This window comes from Puntigrus tetrazona, unplaced genomic scaffold (assembly GCF_018831695.1).
Source record: "Puntigrus tetrazona isolate hp1 unplaced genomic scaffold, ASM1883169v1 S000000450, whole genome shotgun sequence".
Classification (NCBI taxonomy): Eukaryota; Metazoa; Chordata; class Actinopteri; order Cypriniformes; family Cyprinidae; genus Puntigrus; species Puntigrus tetrazona.
The window spans coordinates 1-24,094 of NW_025048093.1; the positions used below are offsets into that span (position 1 = coordinate 1).

Sequence of the window (24,094 nt, forward strand, 5' to 3'; positions counted from 1 at the left end):
TTACCTAAGCACAGTGTACAGTATTTATATAATATTTTATTATATAATTTTGTTTATATAATTATTCATTATATAAACAAATTTGACTGTATATTGTACTGTAGTGTATTTCTACACACTGCAGATATTAAGTTCTTTCAAGTTTGTTATCTAGATCTCATATTTATAAAATGTATACATTAAAATGTCCAGTCTCTATGTGCTATATTTTGTAGACTGATTTTACATCAAGGATGTGCATGAATTCATCTGCTACAAGTCACATAAATCACCAAGTATGAAAATACTGAAAGCAAACAAATGTAAGTCATTATTCTAAAGAAGCTGTTCCCAAAGACACATTTAAATTGTTGATCCTTCAGTCAACTAGAAATAAAATAAGATAAAATAAAATAAGACAATTTGTAACAATATTACAACTGCACACCCTATGAGCAACATAGACTCTTTTCCAGCTCGGTGCAGATAAAGAACAGAACAAAACCAGCCAGAATATAACAAATCACAACAATGAACCAAAGAGGCAAAACTGTTTCATCATCATGTAAAAAGAGAGATGGCAATCTCACAAATAGAGATATTCAGGTTAAAAAACTCTGAAGCAACTCCACTTCCTGTTCCTCTGACAATGAGCCATATAATATAGGAGTGTGTAGGAAGACCAAACAGGAAACCGATGCTGTACAAAAAGATATCCAGACTTTTCAGTGATGTAATGGACTGAGTTGTGTGGTTTATCGATGTTTCAGGTGTCATGAAGTCCACTGTAGAGTTATTGTTCTCTATTTGTATTCTCAGTTCAGCAGTTCACGTACTACAATATATAATATTTATATGGAAAGGGTTTTAAAATAATCATATTCAAAGGATATAATATATGCAATCTATGTTGTCAGTTTAATTTTAAATAACAAAACCAGCCAAATACTAAATGATTTAGGAATATAAAATGAATCCATCAATTTAAAAAGTGATTTGCATCCATAGCCTTTCTTTTAAATAAAAACATTTGTTAATTGATAATGCATTCATTTAATCAAAATATAATCACCTGAAGAGTGAGTGTCCAGTCTCTCTGGATGTGTAAACATTTCTGTGCTGTGTTTTATAGACTGACTTCACAGCTGTCACAAGAATATATGTGTATGACAGTTTGTCCAAATATACTACACGTCATATAAACACTTTATGCAAATATTACAAGAAAAAGCAGGTTCAAAATGACAGATGTTATCTGTTTGTACAATGCTACAGAAATAATTCTAATACTTGCTAACAATGCTAGACATTTTGAGAATCACTTCAAAGCAAGAAGTAATGTTTGATAGAATATAATACGTTTACATATTAAATATTGTATATATAGGGTTATATTGTAATTGTTCACCCAAAAAAAGCATCAGGGGATTAATGGGACATGATGTGAGATTCTGAAAAAGTTATTTTTCATAGCTTTCAAATATTTTATAGATTTTGCATAAACACACTAACATGTTCTAATGAATAAACACTAATATCAAGAAGAGAGACATTTCATTTAGGTAATCTGACTTTGTAATGTATCACAATCAGAGGTTTTATGGGCAACAGAGCCAGGAGATATTTCCAGCTCGATGCAGATAAAGAATGGGTTGAACAAAACCAGCCAATATATAACAAATTGAAGCAGGAACCCAATATATATGAGTATTCTGTCCAGTCAAAAGAACAGAGAATCCTGTGATAGCATATGGTGCATATGTGATAGTCATGCTCACAGTAGTTATGAGAATGAGATAAAACGCTCTTCTCTTCATGTGGTTTTCCTCTTCTCTCTCTCTCCCTCTTCCTCCTGGTCCTGACTGCTTCAGAGCTCTGAGAATAGCCACGAGAAAGAACAACTGGAAGAAGGTGAGGAGAAGGAAGTGTGTTGAGAAGAAGCTTATCTGTACTTGAATGTTTTGTGCAATTACAATAAATAAACAATAGAAACATGATCCGAGAGTGATTATCCAAGCCACAGCGCAGCAGATCACTCTGTATCTGAGAGGTTTGTACTTCAGAAAGGTTACAGGATGCACCACCGCCAGGTAATGCTCTACACAGATCAGACACTGAAACAGAGGACGACCGGTGAGTATTAGTCCTTGTAGAAACATTGGTAATAATTTGAGACTCGCGACGTAAAAGGGCAGTATAGAGACCAAATTATTCAAACTGGTACAAATCTCACAAATAGAGAGATTGAGCATGAAGAACTCTGAGGCGACTCCACTTCCTGTTCCTGTGAGGATGAGCCATAGAACATAGACATTTGTAGGAACGCCAAACAGGAAACTGATGCTGAGCGCACTGATTTCAATATAGTCCAGAGGTCCCATTATAGAGTTTGTAGATGTTTCAGGTGTAGTGAAGTTCACTGTAGAGTTATTCATCTCCTCTGGGTTTGTCTTCAACAGCTCACAAATCACATATATAATACTGCAGCTGTGATCTTTTAAAGAAAGAATTGTAAATGAACCAGTTAAATAAACTAAACCATACATTTTAATTTACATTATATATTTTTTTGTATTACTTTGGAAAGTAACAAAGTTACTAATTTAAACCCTAAAATCAGAATATGCCTTTAAACTATGTTTGCATATATTCAGTATTATTCATGCTTATAGTCTACATTTATAATAATTTAGTTTTATTCATTCAAGGTGCTTAAGTAAAAATAAATAAATAAATAAATAAAAATAGCTCAGTCCTATTTTAACTCAATAGCTAAAGCATTACCATCACTAAACATCAAACTGAGTGTCTTTTTTGTATTGAAATATTATTTTAAAAGCAATCAAAAGTAAGGTTTATCACCTGAAGAGCGTATGTCCAGTCTCTTTGGCTGTTCATAATCTCTATGCTGTGTTTTTAGACTAGAAGAATACATGATTTAATCTCCTATACGTCACACAAAACAAGCTGCATCATTGGTGAACAAAAGGTAGCAACCACTTACAACTATTTCAGATCGATTTGATTAGAATTCATAGTGTGCCTTGATTTCTAAAATATTTATTTGAAAAAAATAAAAAAAAAACTTTAATAGTAAATGTTCATATTTATGATGCACACAGATAAAATTGGTCAAGTCTTTTATTTTATGTTACTAATTTAATTTGCATCTAACCTAACTGATGTCCTGTAATTTACATTTTGCCATTTTTAGACTAATTTTAGAATTTCTAATGTTAGAACTTATAGAATAATTTGACTAAATATGAAGCTGGTGTTGGCCAGGTGTCACTCACTGAACACTTGATACACACACACACACAAACAAACATATTATATAAATGGAAAGGGTGGCATAAAATGTTTTAGTGGCAAAGAATGGTAATTAAATGGTAATCTATAAATAAAATAAAATAAAATAAAATAATGGATTTAAGGGCAACACAGGTCGAAGAATTTTTCAGTCCGGTGCAGATAAAGAACAAGCTGAAGGAAACCAGCCAGAACAAAACAAATGAAACAAGCAGAAAATTGTTGCTCCATATTCTGCTTTAAAAATAATTATAGTTAAAAAGAATCCAGTCATAGTAAAAGGCCAATTACTATCTCTATAATAACTATAATGGTGTACATGTAACCTTGAGTAGTTTAAAAGAGACAAACAGAAATGGCACCTTTTAAAAATGACTTTGTCTGATACGGGAACACTGGGAATTCCTGTGACAATTTGTTTTGTATTACTGGATTGCTCTGAGAGTAAACTTAATATTGTTAAATTCAGGTTCATCAACAGGGGGCACCCATGCTTTACTCTATACATCAGTAGTTGAATATGCATATCAAGGAAATAGTATTCATTACGTGATGAGCTTTGTGCGCTCCTCGATTGACCTGATCTGTTTTAACAGGTAACATAATAATCTTTACCCAGAAGTATATCGTGTTCCTGTAGTGTCGAGTTTCTAGTCTGAGACATTGACACATAATGGCGGATGAGCGTTAAAAACTAGTGGCTTTCAGCGTGAGCGCTGAGAAATTCATGTCTAAAAATACATATGGTTGAGATAAGCAGGCGAGGTGAGGAATAATGATAAATCGTTTAGATTTGTACAAGCATGGATTAGTCTTGCATAGCGACGTACAGTTAGAGTTTAGGAAGAACATGTTTGTGATTATCTGTTAGCATGCTAAGACCTCATTTAGCGGCGCTGTCAGCCATTACATATAAAAAAAATTCGGTGGTAAAATGCTTTTATTTATTACTTTGTGCAAATAAATGGATAAATAATTGTGTTCAATTGAAATATTGTTCATAAAAGAAGATCAGTTCATTAGTGTATTTCATAGAAGATTAAAACTAGTTAAAAAGTGTATTGATACCGCTACAGACAGTTATCGATGCTGGAGTTATATGGATCTAAAGTAATTAGATATCCTCATTTATGCTTTTAGTTTGCATTACTCATATTCATGGTAAAAGGAGCTTGTAGTGTTTAAATGTTGTTGACATACTTATTTCGTAATGTTGTGAGCAAGTGGGCACAGAGCCGTCAGACCTATTCGATAATGTTCAAAAGTTTATATCCGATATTTCTTGAGTGTAGTTTATATAGTAGCATGTCCAGTGTCACGTATCTGTGTAGACATTTACGCTTTAAGACATGTTATTGTTTATGGTCATTGTTATATGGTATGTTCTTCACCTCAGAAACGAATGTGGTTGTGATTATGCAATACTGAAATGTTTTGCAATTATTATTATTATTATTATTAATATTGATTTTTTTTTAATAATCATTTTCCATATCTGTCACATTACTTGATCTATCTCCTGTCAAAATAAATACACAAACCTGATTTTTTTTTTTTTTTAATCTGATGTATTTTTTTTTAATGTCAGTCAAGCACATATATTTTTGTGACAGCCGAAAAGTCAATCTACATTTAGCCATACAGAGAGACTGGACATTCAATATTCAGATGACACACTTATCTTTTCAATTCAATTTCTGTTGATGATTTTATTATAATTGACATTCAAGTGTGTCACTGTGTTTATCGGTCAAGAGTAATTATTTAGATGAATTCATATTTTTATACTCTTTATATAAGCTACTGTTTTAGATCAATATATGTAGGCTATAATCATATTAACCTGCAGCAAATTCCTTCACAAGCTGTATGTACAATAAAAGATGCTTCACATTTAAACGTACCTGCGTGCAGTTGAAAAATAACTGTCAGACAACAGCAATCATGCTTTACTAAAATAACTTAAAGCAATCATATTAAAATGCTAAAAATAACAGATTTTACTTAATTTACATAACAGTGTTATCTCAATTGTAGGTTTTATGAATAACAGAGGTAGGAGAATTTTCCAGTTCGGTGCAGATAAAGGACAGGCTGAACAAAACCAGCCAGTACATAAAAAGTTAAACCTATGTTCCAAAGCACATGAATGTTCTGTCGTGTCAGAAAGGTCAGAAATCCTGTGATAGTAAATGGGACGTGCATAATAGTCATGCTTCCAGTAGTTATTAGAATGATATAAAAAGCTCTTCTCTTCATGTGGTTTTCTTCGTTTCTCTCTCTCAATCTCTTCCCTGGTCCTGACTGCTTCAGAGCTCTTAGAACAGCCACGAGACAAAACAACTGGATGGAGAAGAAGAGAAGGAACTGTTGCGAGAAGAACCATGTATATGCATGAATTTTTAGCGATAACACAATCAACATGCAGCACAAACAGGAGCCAAGAGTGATTATCCAGCACACAACGCTGCAGATCACTCTATATCTGAGAGGTTTGAACTTCAGAAAGGTTATAGGATGAACCACTGCCAGGTAACGCTCAACACAGATCAGACTCTGAAACAGCGAACAACCCGTGAAGACTAGCCCTTGTAAAACCAATGGTATTATTGTAAGATTTGCAAAGCAAATTGATAGTATAGAGACCAAACTATTCAGACGATTAATAATCTCACAAACAGAAAGATTGAGGTTGAAGAACTCGGTTGTAACTCCTGATTCTTTTACAATGAGCCATATAACATAGGCGTGTGTAGGAAAACCAAACAGAAAACTGATGCTGTATACACCAATTTCCACACAGTCCATTAGTCCAATGCACTGAGTCGTGCAGTTTGTAGATGTTTCAGGTATGGTGAAGTTCACTGTAAAGTTATTCATATCTTCTGTGTTTGTCTTCTCGGTTCAGTAGCTCATAAATATGTAAAACTGAAAGTCAAATGGAAAATATGTCAAATGGAAAATGTAATGTCAAATCTATGGGAAAAAAAGATAAGTATAAATAAATTAGCCCATTCAGACTAAGTATTTCAAGTCCAATATGTTAATATGTACTGTTAAACTAAAAAAATATTACAAATCATTAAAAATTGTCACCCAAAGAGTGAACGCTCTCTCTGGATAGGTATATACATCGTCGTGCTGTGTTTTATAGACTGACTTCACAGCTGTTGCAGAAAAACCACCATAACAAACCACTTCCAGGTAACATTTACCACAGATCAGACACTGAAAGAGAGGACAACCAGTGAAGACTAGTCCTAGTAAAAACAGTGATAATACTATCATACTTTGTATGAAAATTGACACAATATAAAACATACAATTCAGAGACTAACACATCTCATAGAGAGATTGAGGTTGCAACTCAACTTCCTGTTCCTGTTCCAACATAGGAGTATGTAGGCAGACTAAACAACAATTTTTAGAGAATCCATAAGGTCAATAAAGTTGTGGAGTGTGATTTTGAGATGAGGTGAAGATCACCTTTGAGGTATTCATCTCACAATGTCACAATTGTTACACAGTTTGTAATCCATATAGCTAGAACACATCCTTATTAAAGAATTAAAAAAAATTCTGCAATGATGCTCTTTATAAGTCATATGCATATCAAATTTAAGATAATTTCACATGAGCAAATTTATTTAATGTGTTACATCTGTTTAATACAACAAAATACAGCTCACTCTTTTAACTAAATAATAACTAAATATTGTTAGTAATGAACTTAAACAAGAAATTGATTCAAAAATGAGTTTATCACCTAAAGAGTGAATGTCCAGTCTCTCTGTGCTGTTTTGTAGACTGACTTCACAGCTGTCACAAGAATATACAGTATGGGCTTGACTTAAACTGCTATTTGTCACATAAAACAAAAACAGGTGCCTCTCATTCAACACAATATATGGAAATGTAATGACTAAGAATGTCAACATGAAGAAGCAGCAATGTGACAAAGGAACATTCATGAAGTATTTTATTGGATAAAGAAATACCATTGCGGTACTAACTAAAGGGAGAATAACAGAAATTTAAAATGAGATGGGGAGGTGGAGAATGCTGGAGAAATTGACACTGCTGCTCATATAACCTTGTAATGATGATTGACAGGACTGCATGATTTGACTCCTCCCAAATTTAAAACTTGATTTAAATTGATAAAAATAAGACTGTATATGGTTGTGGACCAGTGTCCTGTTTTATTAAGACAGCAGTGCAGCAGATCACTCTATATCCGAGAGGTTTGAACTTCAGAAAGGTTACAGTCATGCTTACTAAATAAAGCTAAATATAAGTGTGCTAGAAACATATTTGGTAACACTTTATTTTGAGTCCACTTTAGACATTCTACTAACAGTAAGTAACTTTGCAACTAGGTCAACTAACAGTCATAAAAGTATTAGTAGACTGTCTAGCTTCTAACTCTATATTTTAATGGAACCACAACATACAACAACAGACTGCACATTTATACAGACTGTTGTATTTATGCAGGTATCACAAAACAAGCAAAATAATTTATTACTAGTTATTGTTATTGTATGTCACCATTGCATGTGTACAGCTCAAAGGCAAGGTAGTTTTCTAGCTCGGTGCAGATAAAGAACAGGGTGAACAAAACCAGCCAGAATATAACAAATCAAACCAGTGATCCAAATACTATAAATATTCTGGTTTGTTAAAATGGTAACTAATCCTGCGATAGCAAATGGGACGTATATGATAGTCATGGTCACCGTATTTATTAGAATAATAAGAAACGCTCTCCTCTTCATGTGGTTTTCCTCCTCTCTCTCTCTTCCTCTCTCTCCTGGTCCTGACTGCTTCAGAGCTCTGAGAACAGCCACGAGACAAAACAACTGCATAGAAATGGCCAGCAAGAAATGCACACATAAGAAGTGTATTTGTATATGTCTCATATATAAGCACAAAAAGCAGGAGGCAAGAGTGATTGACCATGCAGCAGCGCAGCAGATCACTCTATATCTGAGAGGTTTGTACTTCAGAAAGGTTACAGGATGAACCACCGCCAGGTAACGCTCTACACAGATCAGACACTGGAACAGAGGACGACCGGTGAAGATGAGCCCTGATAAAATCAGTGGTAATACTGTGATATTTGGAAAGCATATTGACAAAATATAGAAGACACAAATCAAAGAGTTACCAATCTCACAAACAGACAGATTGAGGCAAAAGAACTCTGATGTAACTCCACTTCCAGTTCCTGTAACGATGAGCCATATAACATAGGAGTGCATGGGAAGGCCTGACAACAGATTGAAGCCGAACACACAAAGTTTCAGAAAGTCCACAAGTCCAACGGACTGAATTGTGGAGTTTGATGTTTCAGGTGAGGTGAAGTTCACTGTTGAGTTATTCAACTCCTCTATATTCATCTTCTCACACGTGTTCTGCAGCTGTAAATTAAGTCATTCAGACTAACTCAGTTAACACAACGATAATTAAAATGAATTAATTCTTATGCATGCAGTTTATACGATGCAGTTGGTAATTCTACAGAAATGTCCATTTGTTATGTTAAAAAATGACTTCGTAAATTCAGTAATATTTTCTTTTGTAGCTTACATTCATATGCATAATGAAATCTATTGTCATATTTTCTCATGACCAATTGTTACTTCTGTTCCGTAAAACAAAAATAGCCCAGTCTAACTTTAACAACAAACTATTTTATTAAAAAGGAGTTTATCACCTGAAGAGTGGATGTTCAGTCTGTTCAATCTCTCTCTGTTTTGTAGACTAAATTCAGTGTTGCCACAAGAATATATATGTGAATGACTTAATTTACCACACGTCACATAAAACAGCCAATATGAAAATGTGTATGTACAATGCACAAGGTAAAAAGAAACAAAAACAAACAAAAATGACATTTTTGAAACCTCTGTAAAATAGAATGTGTAGTATTTCCAAACGTTCTTTATTTGGAAACTGTTCAATTTAACAAAATGATCTCACTCTTTATATCTAAAGATTAATATCTAAAGATTGCTAGTACTGAACTTGCCCCAAAAGCCTAGGTCAAATGAGAATATCATATATTGTTGAGATAAAAGCAAGACATTTAATTTAAAAAATAAAATGAGTTTATCAACTGAAGAGTGAATGTCCAGTCTCTCTGGATGTATTTAAATCTCTGTGGTGTTTTGTAGACTGACATCACAGCTGTCACAAGAATATGTGCATGACTTAATTTGCTGTAACATAAATATCACATAAAACAACAGCTATTGTGAAACCAGACAAAAAACAGGTGCCTCTCATTCAACACAAGATATGGAAATTGAATGTCCAAGAATGTCAGACAGCAGTGCAGCGGATCACTCTATATCTGAGAGGTTTGAACTAAAGTTAAATGATTCATATTATACGGATTACATGTAGGCCTGTGTTTTACTGAGATTACAATGTTAATACAAAATATAACAAAATGAAACAAAGTGAACAAAAGTGTGTGAGTGAGAATCGTAACAGAAAAAACTTTCACACTTTTATTACTAAAGTGCACATTTATATAGACTTGTGTGTCTACACAGGAATCACAGTGCAAAATAAGTCAAACAATTTAATTATTATTTTATTAAAATGTCACCATCGCATGTGTACAGCTCAAAGGCAAGGTAGTTTTCTAGCTCGGTGCAGATAAAGAACAGGATGAACAAAACCAGCCAGAATATAACAAATCAAACCAGTGATCCAAATACCATAAATATTCTGGCCTGTTAGAAGGGTAACTAATCCTGCGACAGCAAATGGGACGTATATGACAGTCGTGGTCACCGTATTTATTAGAATAATTAGAAATGCTCTTCTCTTCATGTTGTTTTCCTCCTTTCTCTCTCTTCCTCTCTCTCCTGGTCCTGACTGCTTCAGAGCTCTGAGAACAGCCACGAGACAAAACAACTGGACGGAGAGAACCAGCAGGAACTGCACCGATAAGACTGATGGTGTTTGAATAATATACAAGCAAAATAAACAGGACCAAAGAGTGAATATCCAGGCCAAAGAGCAGCAGAACACTCTGTATCTGAGAGGTTTGTACTTCAGAAAGGTTACAGGATGAACCACCGCCAGGTAACGCTCTACACAGATCAGACACTGAGACAGAGGACGACCGGTGAAGACTAGTCCTAGCAAAAACATTGGTAGTGCTTGGAAACTTGGCATGCAAATTGACACAATATAAAACATACAATTCAAAGAGTTACCAATCTCACAAACAGAGAGATTTAGGTTGAACAGCTCTGATGCAACTCCACTTCGTGTTCCTTTAATGATGAGGAATATAACATAGGAGTGTGCAGGAAGACCAAACAACAGATTGATGCCGAACGCACACAATTTCATGCCGTCCACAAGATCAATGACCTGAGTTGTGTAGTTTGTCGATGTTTCAGGTGAGGCAAAGTTCACTGTCGAGCTATTCATCTCTTCTGTGTTTGTCAGCTCAACAAGTATTCTACAGCTGTGATTTACAGAAATTATTCTTATTAATTTAGACTACTCAACACTGATAATTTCAATATAAAATATGTTCAGTTTATACAATCCACTACAATACAATCGTAATTCTAAAAAAAATAAATAAAAAATAATAGCCCGGCGTGCATTATTATTATACAATTTCAAAACATGGCATCATAAATTCAGTAATATTTGCTTTTGTACATTACATTTATATGCTTAATCAAATGTTGTATAGTATTTTCTTTAAGCAAATTAATTTGAATTGTTACTTCTTTTCATTAAAAGAAAAATCGAAAAGGTTTTTCACCTGAAGAGAGTGAAGTGAATGCCCAGTCTCTCTGGATGTATTTAAATCTCTGTGCTGTGTTTTGTAGACTGACTCCACTGCTGCCACAAGAATATACAGTTCGTGAATGGCTTTGCAAGATGTCACATAAAACAACAGATATGAAAATATCAATGCCCAATTACATCTTTAAAGCAGAAGCTATCACTGGAAAAGAAAATGTTCGGTCTCTCCAAACAATCTTTATTCTAAAACTGGTTGACACAGGTGCCTCTCATTAAACACAGGATATGGAAATTCTATGACTAAGCATGTCAAAAAAGAGAAGAATACTACCTGTCTTTGTTACAATGGGATGAAAAACCTATGGGAATCTATAAATATGGGAAGAGAGACGTTTCAATGAATGAGGTCATTTGTGTTGAATCAACAGAATACAAGTAAAAAAAAAATTAAAATAAGCAATCTACAAAGATTCCAAGTAAATCTGGATTACATACTTAAAATAAATTCAGTCAAATTTTAAATCATGTGAAATCTAATTTTCCATTGTATTTACTTTTGGATAGATTTAATTTAAATGTTAAATGAAAATAGCTTACTGAGGGCAAAAACAACACACACATGTAAAAGGAGATTCTTATCAGGCTCTTCTGAATGTATAAGTTTTATATACATCTCTGCTGTTTTGTACACTTACTTAAAGCATTCATATTCTGCTACACATTGCATGAAAGCACACATTTTTGATATGCAGTATAGACAGACATAGACAAAATTGTTGGTACCCTTCGGTCAATGAAAAATACTCAAAATGGTCACAGAAATAACTTTAATTACACTACACTGTTCCTACTGTGAAACATGGAGGAGGCTCTTTTATGTTTTGGGGCTGCTTGGCTGCTTCTGGCACAGGGTGTCTTGAATCTGTGCAGGGTACAATGAAGTCTCAAGACTGTCAAGGGATTCTAGAGAGAAATGTGCTGGCCAGTGTCACAAAGCTCAGTCAGCACAATGACCTGAAACACACAGCTAAAACATCCAAGAATGGCTAGGAAGAAAACATTGGACTATTTTAAATGGCCTTCTGTCCTGACCTCAATCCTATTGAGCATCTTTGGATGAAGCTGAAACATGCAGTCTGGAAAAGGCGCCTTTTAGGAGTGGACCAAAATACCTATTGAGAGGTGCAGAAGTCTCATTGACAGTTACAGGAATCGTTTGATTTAAGTGATTGCCTCAAAAGGCTGTGCAACAAAATATTAAGTTAGGGGTACCCATCATTTTTATCTAGGCCTGTTCCATGAGTATTTATTTATTTATTTAAAGAATTCAGTTGAAGCATGATTGGAAAGCAATGTCTGGCTTTCATTGGTTAACCTTTTATTTATTATTACTTTTGTCAGATTAAAGTTATTTTTGTGAGTTTTTCTTTCGTTGACCGAAGGGTACCAACATTTTTGTCCACGTCTGTATATATAAAAAGTTCTGGAAGTATTGACAAAATATTTTAAATTCCTAAGAAATTGAAAACGTATAAAACATCACTTTGCAAACATTTGTTCAGTAACCATGTTTTTAGTGTGATTAATAATAATCATTATACATCTGACTCCGGCCAGCAGGTGCAACATTCGACACCTGATGTTCAAGCTATAATGAGCATTTATACATTATGACAAAGAAAACAAAACATACATCAATTATAATAGGATGTCAAATTTGATGTATTGTGACGTTAGGCCATTGATTTTATTGGAAAAAGCAACTACAAACTGAAAGCAAACACTCGTTTAAGCATCTGTTAAGCACACTCAAAACAAACTAAATAAATTATGCAACTATAACAAATACAAAGAAAATGCAGCTGTATCTCTAAATAAACACTGAATGACAAAAACTGCTGAATTGCAAAGATGCAAACATGTAGCACACACATTTTTGCACAGGTATTTGAAGAAATAATAAAAGAAGAATTTCTGAGTTTACAGAGGTTCTGATTTTTGTTCTGAGCTATATTAAGCAAAAAAAAAACTAAATATTTGTTCAGAGGAGGAAAATCAGCTATGATGATACAGAAGTTATTTTCTCAGAACATTATTATATAATACATTACAACAGCAGTTCTAACAGAGGGACCGATACTACACACCTTTCTAAAAAAAATTCACCATGTAAAAGACTCAAAGGCAGGAGAGTTTTCCAGCACGATGCAGATAAAGAACAGGCTGAACAAAACTAGCCAGAACATAACAAATCAAACCAATTAACCAAATTGCATTGATACGTTCGTTTTTTAGAATGGTAACTAATCCTGCAATAACAAATGGGACGTAAATGATAGTCGTGGTTATAGTATTTATTAGAATAATTAGAAATGCTCTTTTCTTCCTGTTGTTTTCCTCCTTTCTCTCTCTCACTCTCTCTCCTGGTCCTGACCGCTTCAGAGCTATGAGAACAGCCACGAGACAAAACAACTGGATGGAGACGGCCAACAAGAATTGAACACATAAGAACTGTGTGTGTATTTGACTCATATATAAGCACAAAAAGCAGGAGACAAGAGTGATTGACCACGCAGCAGCGCAGCAGATCACTCTGTATCTGAGAGGTTTGTACTTCAGAAAGGTTACAGGATGAACCACCGCCAGGTAACGCTCAACACAGATCAGGCACTGAAACAGAGGACGACCGGTGATGACAAGTCCTGCTGAAAACAATGTAAGTACTGTGATACTCGGCAGACAAATTGACACAACAGTAAACAAACAACTGAAACAGATACCGATGTCACAAAGAAACAGATTGAGGATGAAGATCTCTGATGCAACTCCGCTTCCTGTTCCTTTGATGATGAGCCGTATAATATAGCATTGTATTGGAATACCGAACAGGAAAGCAAAAATGTACACACAAATGTTCAGACTGTCTATAAGCCCAATGGACTGAATAGTGGAGTTTGATGTTTCAGGTGTAGTGAAGTTCACTGTAGAGTTATTCATCTCCTCTTTGTTTATCTTCTCAAATCATACGTGTACAGCAGCTGTGATTTACAGAAGTGTAAATGAGGCAATTCAGAAAATCAACCCAACATTAATAGTTTGAAATAATACAATTTATACAATCCGGTTGGCAATTCTACAAGATTTACAATTTGCTATCACTTAGCCAGAGCACATCATAATTAAATATTTTCATAAATTCTGTAATATTTCCTGTAATAGACAACATTCATATGGAAAATTATTGAAATTGTTATTTCTCCTCAATAAGACAAACAGCTCAGTCTTTTAGAACTTAATACTCTTTTTAATGTTAATAAGATGAAACTGAATCAAAAAGGAGTCACCTGAAGAGTGAATGTCCAGTCTCTTTAGTTGTATTTAAATCTCTGTGTAGACTGACTTCACTGCTGCTACATGAATATACAGTATGTGCATGACTTACCGTAATTTGCCATGTCGCATAAAACATTAGATATGAAAATGTTTATGCATTAAAAAAAAGTATCTTTTGGGAAGGATCTCCCCCATAAAATAATAATATTAAAACCCGGTGGCCAATTAACATCTGTTACCACCGGAAAAGTAAATGCTCAGTCTCTCTAAACATGATTTATTCTCAAAACGGTTGCAGGTGCCTCTCATTCAACAGAATATGAAAATTTTATTACCATACATGTCAAAATGACAGAAAAAAGACACTCTGGTCCTTTTTTGTTATGCTGGGATGTAAATATTAAGCAAGGAATATCAATCATGAACAATATCATAACTCGTTCTGATAAGAAAATAAATACAAAAAACAGCTGATGACAGATTGTTCAACTGTCACACTGCAAAGGCCACAAGTATCAAAAATACTATAGGAAATTATAATGTGACAAATAAATGCTCACATAGGAACAGTTGAAAAAAGCAATGAACAATTTTCTACTACAAAATAAATAAATTACAACTTTCCCATATTATAAAAAAAGTTAAAAATAGTTACAATAGAAAACAATGGATATTTGAAAGCACGCCTACCGAGCATCTCTGGTGGTCCTGGCACTTTTTTATTAAGTTAATATAGGTAACTTTTGCTGTTTATGATGTTTTCAACAGATATGTATTGCAGCGATTCAGAATTCAAATATTGGGCTGTACTAAAATTATGCACTACACCAAACCCAACCTAAACATACCCAATAGTGTTAACAAATGCAAAAGCACATTTGTTGATGCAGCATTGTTGTTAAACTTACTTGTATGCAGATTTGAACTGTTTTTTGAACCGTTTTATACAGGATTTTATACCTCTCAATTACATCTCTGTACTCCGTGAGCCAGCATCACCTGACATCTAACAAACCTACCATCTCTGAAAACTAGATATCTGGCACTAGCCAGCAGGTGCCACTCATTCAACATCCCATATTCAAATTGTTATACTGAGCAATGAAAATGACAAAGAAAGAAAGGTGACAAAAACAAACAACAAACTAAAAGCAATCAACGTCTATGTCGATTTTATTTTTATAGCACAACTAAATACAACAGCAGTTGACTGGTGTGCTTTACTCCAATACAAGAGACGATAAAACCACTCTTTGCACTTTGTTAAACACAGAATAAATCTTTGTAAATAATTTCAACAATATGGATGCATTTCTCCAAATAAACAATGACAGTAAGTGCCAAAACTGCAAAAGCACACAAACTGGAAATGGCATATATGTTACAAAAGGTGAAATGGTACAGGTATTTTGTAGTGATAATGTAGTGCATATATTAATAAAAATGTTTGCATTTATGTAGGCTCCGATGTGTGGTTTCATTTTGAGCTGTATGAAAACAGCTACAAGGATACGCAAGTGATTTATTTTCCCATTCACTCATAATATATATAACAATAATAGGTCTTCAGAGACATGATCCATTCCGATGCAGATAAAGAACAGGATGAACAAAACCAGCCAACACGTAAAAAACAAAACCAGGAACCCAATGTGCATCAATACTCTTTTCTGTGACAATAGTAAAAAATCCTACAATACAATATGGGACATATGTGATAACCATGCTCCCCGTTGTTATGAGAATGAGATAAAACGCTCTTCTCTTCATGTGGTTTTCCTCCCATGTTTCTCTGCCTGGTCCTGGCTTCTTCAGGGCTCTGAGAACAGCCACAAAACAAAACAGCTGGATGAAGAAAAATATGAGGAACTGAATTGACATGAACCACAAATGTACAAGGTTGTGCGAGAGTATAGTAAACATGCAGCACAAACAAGAGCCAAGGATAATGATCCAGGCCACAGAGCAGCAGATCACTCTGTATCTGAGAGGTTTGTACTTCAGAAAGGTTACAGGATGAACCACCGCCAGGTAAAGCTCAGCACACATCAGACTCTGAAACAGAGGACGACCGGTGGTGATCAGTCCTACTAAAAATAGCTTAAGATCTACTATAAATGAAAACCACTCTGACAGTACAAAGGTCAAACAATTCACGCTGAAACCAATCTCTGCAATAGAGAGATTGAGGATGAAGAACTCTAATGCAACTCCACTTCCTGCTCCTCTCAAGATGAGCCATGCGACATATAAGTGCGTAGGAAGACCAACAAGGAAACTAAAGCCTTGCACACATATGTTCACACTTTCCACAAGTCCAATGAAACGAATTATGGATTTTGTAGATAGCTCAGATGTGGCGAAGATCACTGTAGAGTTATTCATCTCCTCTGTGTTCGTCTTCTTAGCTGTGATCCATGGGAAATAAGAATTGCATTTGAGCCATGTAATCCATAAATACATAAGTAACCAAATTTCAGTGTTTACTCAAACCTTTTCTAAATAACAAATCAAAATGTTTCTTTAAGACATTGAAACAAAAAGAGGAGTTTGTCACCTGACGAGTGAATGTTTAGTCTCTCTGGATGTAAATACATCTCTGTGCTGTGTTTAGACTAAATTTGCAGCTCTTATATAAATATCTGCAAGACATTTGCTACACGTCATATCAGATATGCAAATAGTTAAGGTAAATCAATTAAAGATTAAAATATCTGAAAATATTTTTTACTCAAAACGTAATCTGTCATCTATGTAATAAAAGTCATGGAGTCAATTAAACTCATGATGATACTTTTTCAGGAATCACTGATTTTAACATTTTTAAGATGAAGCATAATCATAAATTAATTGCAACCAAGTAAAATATCACAACTGCAAATTTTATGTCAAACAGATGCAAGAGAGTTTTCCAGCTCGGTGCAGAAAAAGAACTGGCTGAACAAAACCAGCCAACAAAAAGCAAGTCAAAGCAGAGAACCAAATTGTTGGAGTATAGTCTGCTGTCAGAATGATATAAAAGACAGTGATTGTTTTTGGCAGATACAGGATAACCATGCTTACAGTTGTTATTAGAATAATATTAAAAGCTCTTCTCTTCATGTGGTTTTCCTTCTCTCTTTCTCTCCCTTTTTCTCCTGGTCCTGACTTCTTCAGTGCTCTGAGAACAGCCACGAGACAAAAAAACTGAATGAAGAAGACCAGTATAATCTGCACCAAAAAGATCCATGTGTGTATATTTCTGTATTGCGAGAGTAAGGTGAACGTGCAACACAAACAGGAACCAAGTATACTGATCCAAGCCCCAGCAGAGCAGATCACTCTGTATCTGAGGGGTTTGTACTTCAGAAAGGTTACAGGATGAACCACCGCCAGGTAACGCTCAACACAGATCAGACACTGAAACAGAGGACGACCGGTGATTGAGAGTCCAATTAAAAAAAAATCTAATTTTGTGAAACTCGCAAACGAAATTGACAGTACAAAGATCAAGCTGTTCAGACAGATGCCAAGCTCACAAATGGAGAGATTGAGGTTGAAGAACTCTGATGCGACTCCACTTCCTGTTACGATGAGCCATATAATATTGAAGTGTATAGGAAGACTGAACAAGAGATTAATGCTGTACACAGACATTTCCAGAATGTCCATTATCTGATTTCGGCTTGTTGATGTTTCAGGTGTGGTGAAAGTAACTGTAGAATTATTCATCTTCTCTGTGTCTTTTCAGTTCAGCAGCTCCCTCTGAACTATGATCTGTGGGAAAAGGGAAGTGTAGATGTACTAATATGTAATTCCACTAAATTTCCGATTTAAGCACAAATAACCTGAGCTAAATCTCCCTGCAGAAAACATGCACTTTGACAATATTAAATTAACAGTTACATTGCATATTGTTGCAATTTAAAACAACAAATTAAACTGAAAAGAAACGTTCATCACCTGACAAACCAATGTCCAGTCTCTCTGGATGTATATAGAGTAAATCTCTGAGCTGTGTTCTGCAGACTGAATTCACTGCAGCATTATTGCATCTGCTATGTGTCACATGAAACTCCAGATATGCAAATATGTAAGAGATAAAATGGCTGGAAAGTCTGAGTAAACAATTGAAATTTTGAAGTGGTGATGGAGAAGAGATTCCTTGAGCAGAAGAATACTGAACTGTGTTCTGTTGACACTGAATTTAACTTGCTATCTTGCATATTTAGAACAGTGCAGGACTTTCCACTTTAACATTGCACTCCAGTTACACAACAATCAGCTAAACTTAACATGGCGGTTTTACTATTTTGATGGTCTCTTATGAACATTCTGTTGACAATAAGGAACTTTGCATTTACATGTCAACTACATTTCATTAGAGTGTTGGTAGAGAATTAGTAGACTGGTAGGAATAGGGTTAAAATAAGTTGAGTAAGTCTTGAAAAGCCACCTATAGTCAGTAGAATGTCTGTTGGTAGATCATCACAATAAAGAGTTAGCAGATAATAATCAGACAGTCTACTTATAATCTGATGAAAGTTAGTTGACATGTAGGTGCAAAATTACTGATTTTCAACTGAATGTTCATAAGGGACCATCAGAATAAAGTGTTACCAACATGAAAACTGAGACTTGTACCAATTAAATATTGATATGTTGTTAATACAGTGGAAAAATCAAACAGTCCATCAAATATTTGAGGAAACTGTCTATATTTATGACACTGGCCAGAGCACCTGCAACTCAGTCAACACCAAAAATGCAAATTTTTATAACAAGCATTTAAAAATAAAAGAGAAAAATCAATTTAATCACCTGTGTTATGATAGGGTGTCAATTTAATACAACAATCTCAGTGGAAAACATCTATTAAGGAAAAGTAACAATGGGTCATTGCCAAAATCACCCCATCATACACACAATTGTAATGGATCCACTGAAGGCGAGCACTGAAGAACGCAAGTTCAGTTAGTTAATAAAAGTGACATCCAAAATACCAAACAAACAGACACAAATTGACTTGACTTGACTGGCTCAGGCATGGCAGCCATCTTGGATAGGGAGTGAGGTCCTGGAGTAAAAGGAGTGACGTTAGCAAACATGAAATCAGGCTTGGAGTTAGTAGACATGACAACAATAAAGTTTGACTTAACTTGCCTGACGTGAGAAGGTCGTGGAGCAGCAGGCATGACGTGAGCAGCATAGCAAAAACATAGCAAGGACATCTGTAAAATAGTACCTGTGACAACAGGGCTTTAATGATCATTTTTATGAAGCTACGGGAAACATTTTTGTGCACAAAGAAGACAATAATAATTTATTCATCAATTCTTGCCAATCACTTCTTGCCACTTGCTTCAATCACTTCTAGTGCTTGTTACTAATCTTAAAATCATAGAATGGTAATTTAGTTAAAGCTCATAACCCTTTCCACACTAGTAATAAAAAAAAAAAAAAAAAGATGCCATGCACCACCAAAATTTATGATTTCAAGTTTTATCAGCACTTGAATATAGATAGTTACCTTTTTTTGGAAAAAAAATAAAATAAAATACGCAAATGTTGAGTAAAAAGTTGAGAAAGTCATATTTTCATCAACACTACATCTAGATCACATTCAGTACAATGATCAAAGCGTAGATGTAGTAGATGTGCACTTCCTTCACCTCTTCACGGATCAGCAATTCATTTGGCAACATGAAGCATTTTTCATTTACAAACTATTTATTTTTTGATGATCACATTATTTCTCATATGCATATGCTTGCATATCAGATTGTTAGTTTCTGTGTCTTCCTCGAGTTAATTCAGAGCCCAAGTATTTACAGAGGAATCACAAAGGTACATACATGTTATGCCTTTGACACAGTGATGCAACCTCTGTTTATTTTAATGGACAGTTAAAGACAACAAATATCCAGTAACACATTTTACATAGAAACTAAAGTTAAAAACAAAAAAAAAACCATGATTACATATTTTTAGAACAAAGGCAGGAGAGCTTTCCAGCATGACGCAGATAAAGTAGAGGCTGCACAAAGCCAGCCAGAATGAAACAAGTCAAACCAGTGAACCAAACTGATGGAGAACTGACTGCTGTAAAAATAATAGATACTCCTGTGATTGCAAATGGGCAATATATAATAATCATGGTCACAGTAGTTATTAGAATAATATGAAGTGCTTTTCTTTTCATTGGGTTTTCCTCCGCTCTAACTCTCTCTCCTGGTCCTGACTGCTTCAGAGCTCTGCGAACAGCCACAAGACAAAACAACTGGATGGAAATGACCAGTGTAAGCTCCAATGTCAAGAACCATGCCTGGTCAAGATTTTTTTTTAAGGCAAAGTTGTACATGCAAACAAAACAGGAAACTAGATTAATGATCCAGGCTGCAGCGCAGCAGATCACTTTATATCTGAGAGGTTTGTACTTCAGAAAGGTTACAGGATGAACCACCGCCAGGTAACGCTCTACACAGATCAGACACTGAAACAGAGGACGACCGGTGAATGTAAATCCTATTAAAAACACTTCTAGCATCACAAGAGATGAAAACCACATTGACAGTACAAATACCACACTATTCAGACAGATGCCAATCTCACAAACAGACAGATTAAGGTTAAAAAAATCTGTTGCAACTCCCTTTCTTGTTCCAACCATGAGCCATATCACATAACAATGCATAGGAAAACTAAACAAGAAATTGATGCTGTACACACTGATTTCCATAATGTCCATTAGCTTGATTGAATAAGTTGTGGAGTTTGTTGATGTTTCTGAAGAGTTGAAGTCAGCTATAAACACATTCATCTCCCATGTGCATGTCCTCTAATTTCAGCAGCTCACAAAACACGAACCACGATCTAGAGGAAGACAGCAATAAAAAAAATTAACCAGGTATGATCTGAATGCATGCTGGATTCCTTCACTTAATATAAAACCAGTCAACAATTCTACAAATATTCCAATTTAAACTCAAATAAGCATTTGATTAAAATTTTTTAAACCTGCTCTGTGCAAAGCAACAAAGTGATGTTGTTACACATTATGTTAAAACAAGAAATTTAGTTAAAAAGAGTTGATCACCTGCTGAGTAAATGTCCAGTCTCCTTCAGTGTATTTAAATCTCTGTGTTGTGTTTTGTAGTCTGATTTCACAGCTGTCAGAATAAATGTGCATGACTTCTTGTCCTTTTTATACGTCACATGCAAATATTTAATGAGACAACCCCAGACCAAGACTAACTAAGCGCATATTATGCTTTGCATGCTATATTGGACAGGACCTTTGGCTTTGCTTCTTAATGCACAGGATACCCAAATGTGCAGGTCCTCTGTTAATCATCCTGATTAAATTACACACTGGGTAATATTTTAGCCATTATTGCATATATGGGGTGATTTTTCAATGTAAAAAGTCACACCAGTTTTATAAATATTACACTATTTACAAATTTATGATCACAAAACCCAACCCCTATAAATAAACCATTTGTCAATAAAACAAGATATAACCGACAGATACAACTATTGTCAATTTATTCACAAAATATGTATATTTATTCACAGATCATGCTATATCTGTGAGGTTCCCATTCCTGTGGTGATGAGCCAACATAGTCAGAAGACCAGACAGGAAAGTGATGCTGTACACACAAATTTTCAGTCTTTTCATAAGTCCAATGGAATAAGTTGCGGAGTTTGTTTCAGGTGTGGTGGTGTTTACTGTAGAGTTGCTCATCTCTTTTGTGTTTGTCTTCTCAAATTAGCAGCCTGTCCAGTCCAATCTCTCTGGGTATATATAAATCTCTTTGATGTGTTTTGTAGACTGGATTTACTGCTATCACGTGAATGTGTGCAGGACTTCATATACAAATATGAACACAAACAAGACACTTCATCACTGAAAAAAATTATATTCAGCCCTCCCAAACCAGCACAGGTGCCACTCAGTCAACATCCGATATGCAAATTTCATTTAAAACATTTGTGTTATTATAGGATGTCAAGGTTATTGCAGTGATCTCTGTGACAACCAGTAATGTGGAAAAGGGACACTGGGTAGTTGATTGTTTTTTTTTTTTTTATTGGATGCAATAATTCATAATAACCATATCAGATTAAAAATGAAATCAGAACATATAAAGACACTCTCATGAGTGGCACTGAGCTTTATGTAAGAGCAAAATGACTGAGGTTTCAAAGATCAGAATTAAGAAAAATGACAATATTGTTGTCAATATAATGACATTGTCAATAAGTAATATTAGTCTACTAAAATATCATAATTCAAAATATTACTTCAAACAGAGACAGGAGATATTTCCAGCATGGTGCAGATAAAGAACAGGGTGCACAAAACCAGCCAGCATATAACAAGTAAAACCAATAAACCAAAGTGGATGAAAAAGCTTTTGGGTCATAATAGTTAAGAATCCTGTAATTATACATGGGCCATATAGGATAGCCATGCTTGCTGTAATTATTAGAATGAGATGACATGCTCTTCTCTTCATGTGATTTACCTCCTTTCTTTCTCTCCCTCTCTCTCCTGGTCCTGACTGCTTCAGAGCTCTGAGAACAGCCACGAGACAAAACAACTGGATGGAGAGGAAGACGAGAAACTGCACTGAAAAGAACCATGTATATAAATGTATGTACTCTTCACCTAAAGCATACATGCAGACCACACACGAACCCAGACAAATGATCCAGCACACCATGCAGCAGATCACTCTGTATCTGAGAGGTTTGTACTTCAGAAAGGTTACAGGATGAACCACCGCCAGGTAACGCTCTACGCAGATCAGACACTGAAACAGAGGACGACCAGTGGTGGTAAATCCAGCAAAAAACAATGTAATTGTCGAGAGACTTAAAACCCAATATGATATTGCATATACAAAATTATTCAAACAGATACTAATCTCACAAACAGAGAGATTGAGGATGAAGAACTTTGATGTAACTCCACTTTCTGTTGTTGTGATGATAAGCCATGTTACATAGGAGTGTAAAGGGAAACCAAACAGGAAACAGATGATGCAGACGCAAATGTTCAAACTTTCCAGTAGCCCAATGAAATGAGCTGCAGAGTTTGTAGATGCTTCAGTTATGGTGAGGTTCACTGGAGAGTTATTCATCTCTGTGTTTGTTTTCTCAGTTCTCACAAGTTAACCTCTAAATAGGATGACAATTAAATAATCGGCTTACTTTAGCAACAAGACTAAATTGGAGCAATATTACAGTAATCAAGTAAAACAATACAGTAAAGAAAGATGGAGAATATTACTTTTGTTTGAAGCACCAGACCAAGCCTGCATGAGAGATATGAATGTGGCACCGGTTTAAGTTATCCAGTTGAGTGGCTCTGGTGTTGTGCCCATTTACAACTTTCTACCAAATTATTTAACCCTCATCAAAAAAGCTACCTGATTGCCTAATCCTAACTCCACCCCTAATTCTAGCCCCTCCCCCATACCATTAACCTACCAATACTTGGGGTTGTATTCAGGTAAACAGCTAAAGCATTAAACTTCTGAATAGCTAAAGCCATTAAAAAAGATTGTAATTATGCGTGTGTATGTTTGTGCATGGCTTTTTTGTGACATATGAGGACACAAATTTGTATAATGACATGGGTATACACAGGTGTTACAAGGAGAAGGTGACTTATCAGGACATTGCTCCATGTCCC

The 24,094-nt window shown here is 35.0% G+C and overlaps 3 protein-coding genes across 3 annotated transcripts; all 3 read right to left on the bottom strand.

The window, feature by feature from the left end:
* Positions 1-1,577: 1,577 nt before the first annotated feature.
* Positions 1,578-2,414, bottom strand: LOC122333956 (P2Y purinoceptor 8-like). Its single transcript, XM_043231818.1, has one exon. It carries the CDS (start codon positions 2,412-2,414, stop codon positions 1,578-1,580), a length of 837 nt encoding a protein of 278 aa, XP_043087753.1.
* Positions 2,415-5,331: 2,917 nt separating this feature from the next.
* On the bottom strand, positions 5,332-6,171 carry LOC122333957 (C-C chemokine receptor type 2-like). Its single transcript, XM_043231819.1, has one exon. It carries the CDS (start codon positions 6,169-6,171, stop codon positions 5,332-5,334), a length of 840 nt encoding a protein of 279 aa, XP_043087754.1.
* A 1,688-nt stretch (positions 6,172-7,859) lies between these two features.
* LOC122333958 (G-protein coupled receptor 35-like) lies at positions 7,860-8,693 on the bottom strand. The gene has a single exon (XM_043231820.1). The coding sequence runs from the start codon at positions 8,691-8,693 to the stop codon at positions 7,860-7,862; it is 834 nt and encodes a 277-aa protein (XP_043087755.1).
* Positions 8,694-24,094: the final 15,401 nt, after the last annotated feature.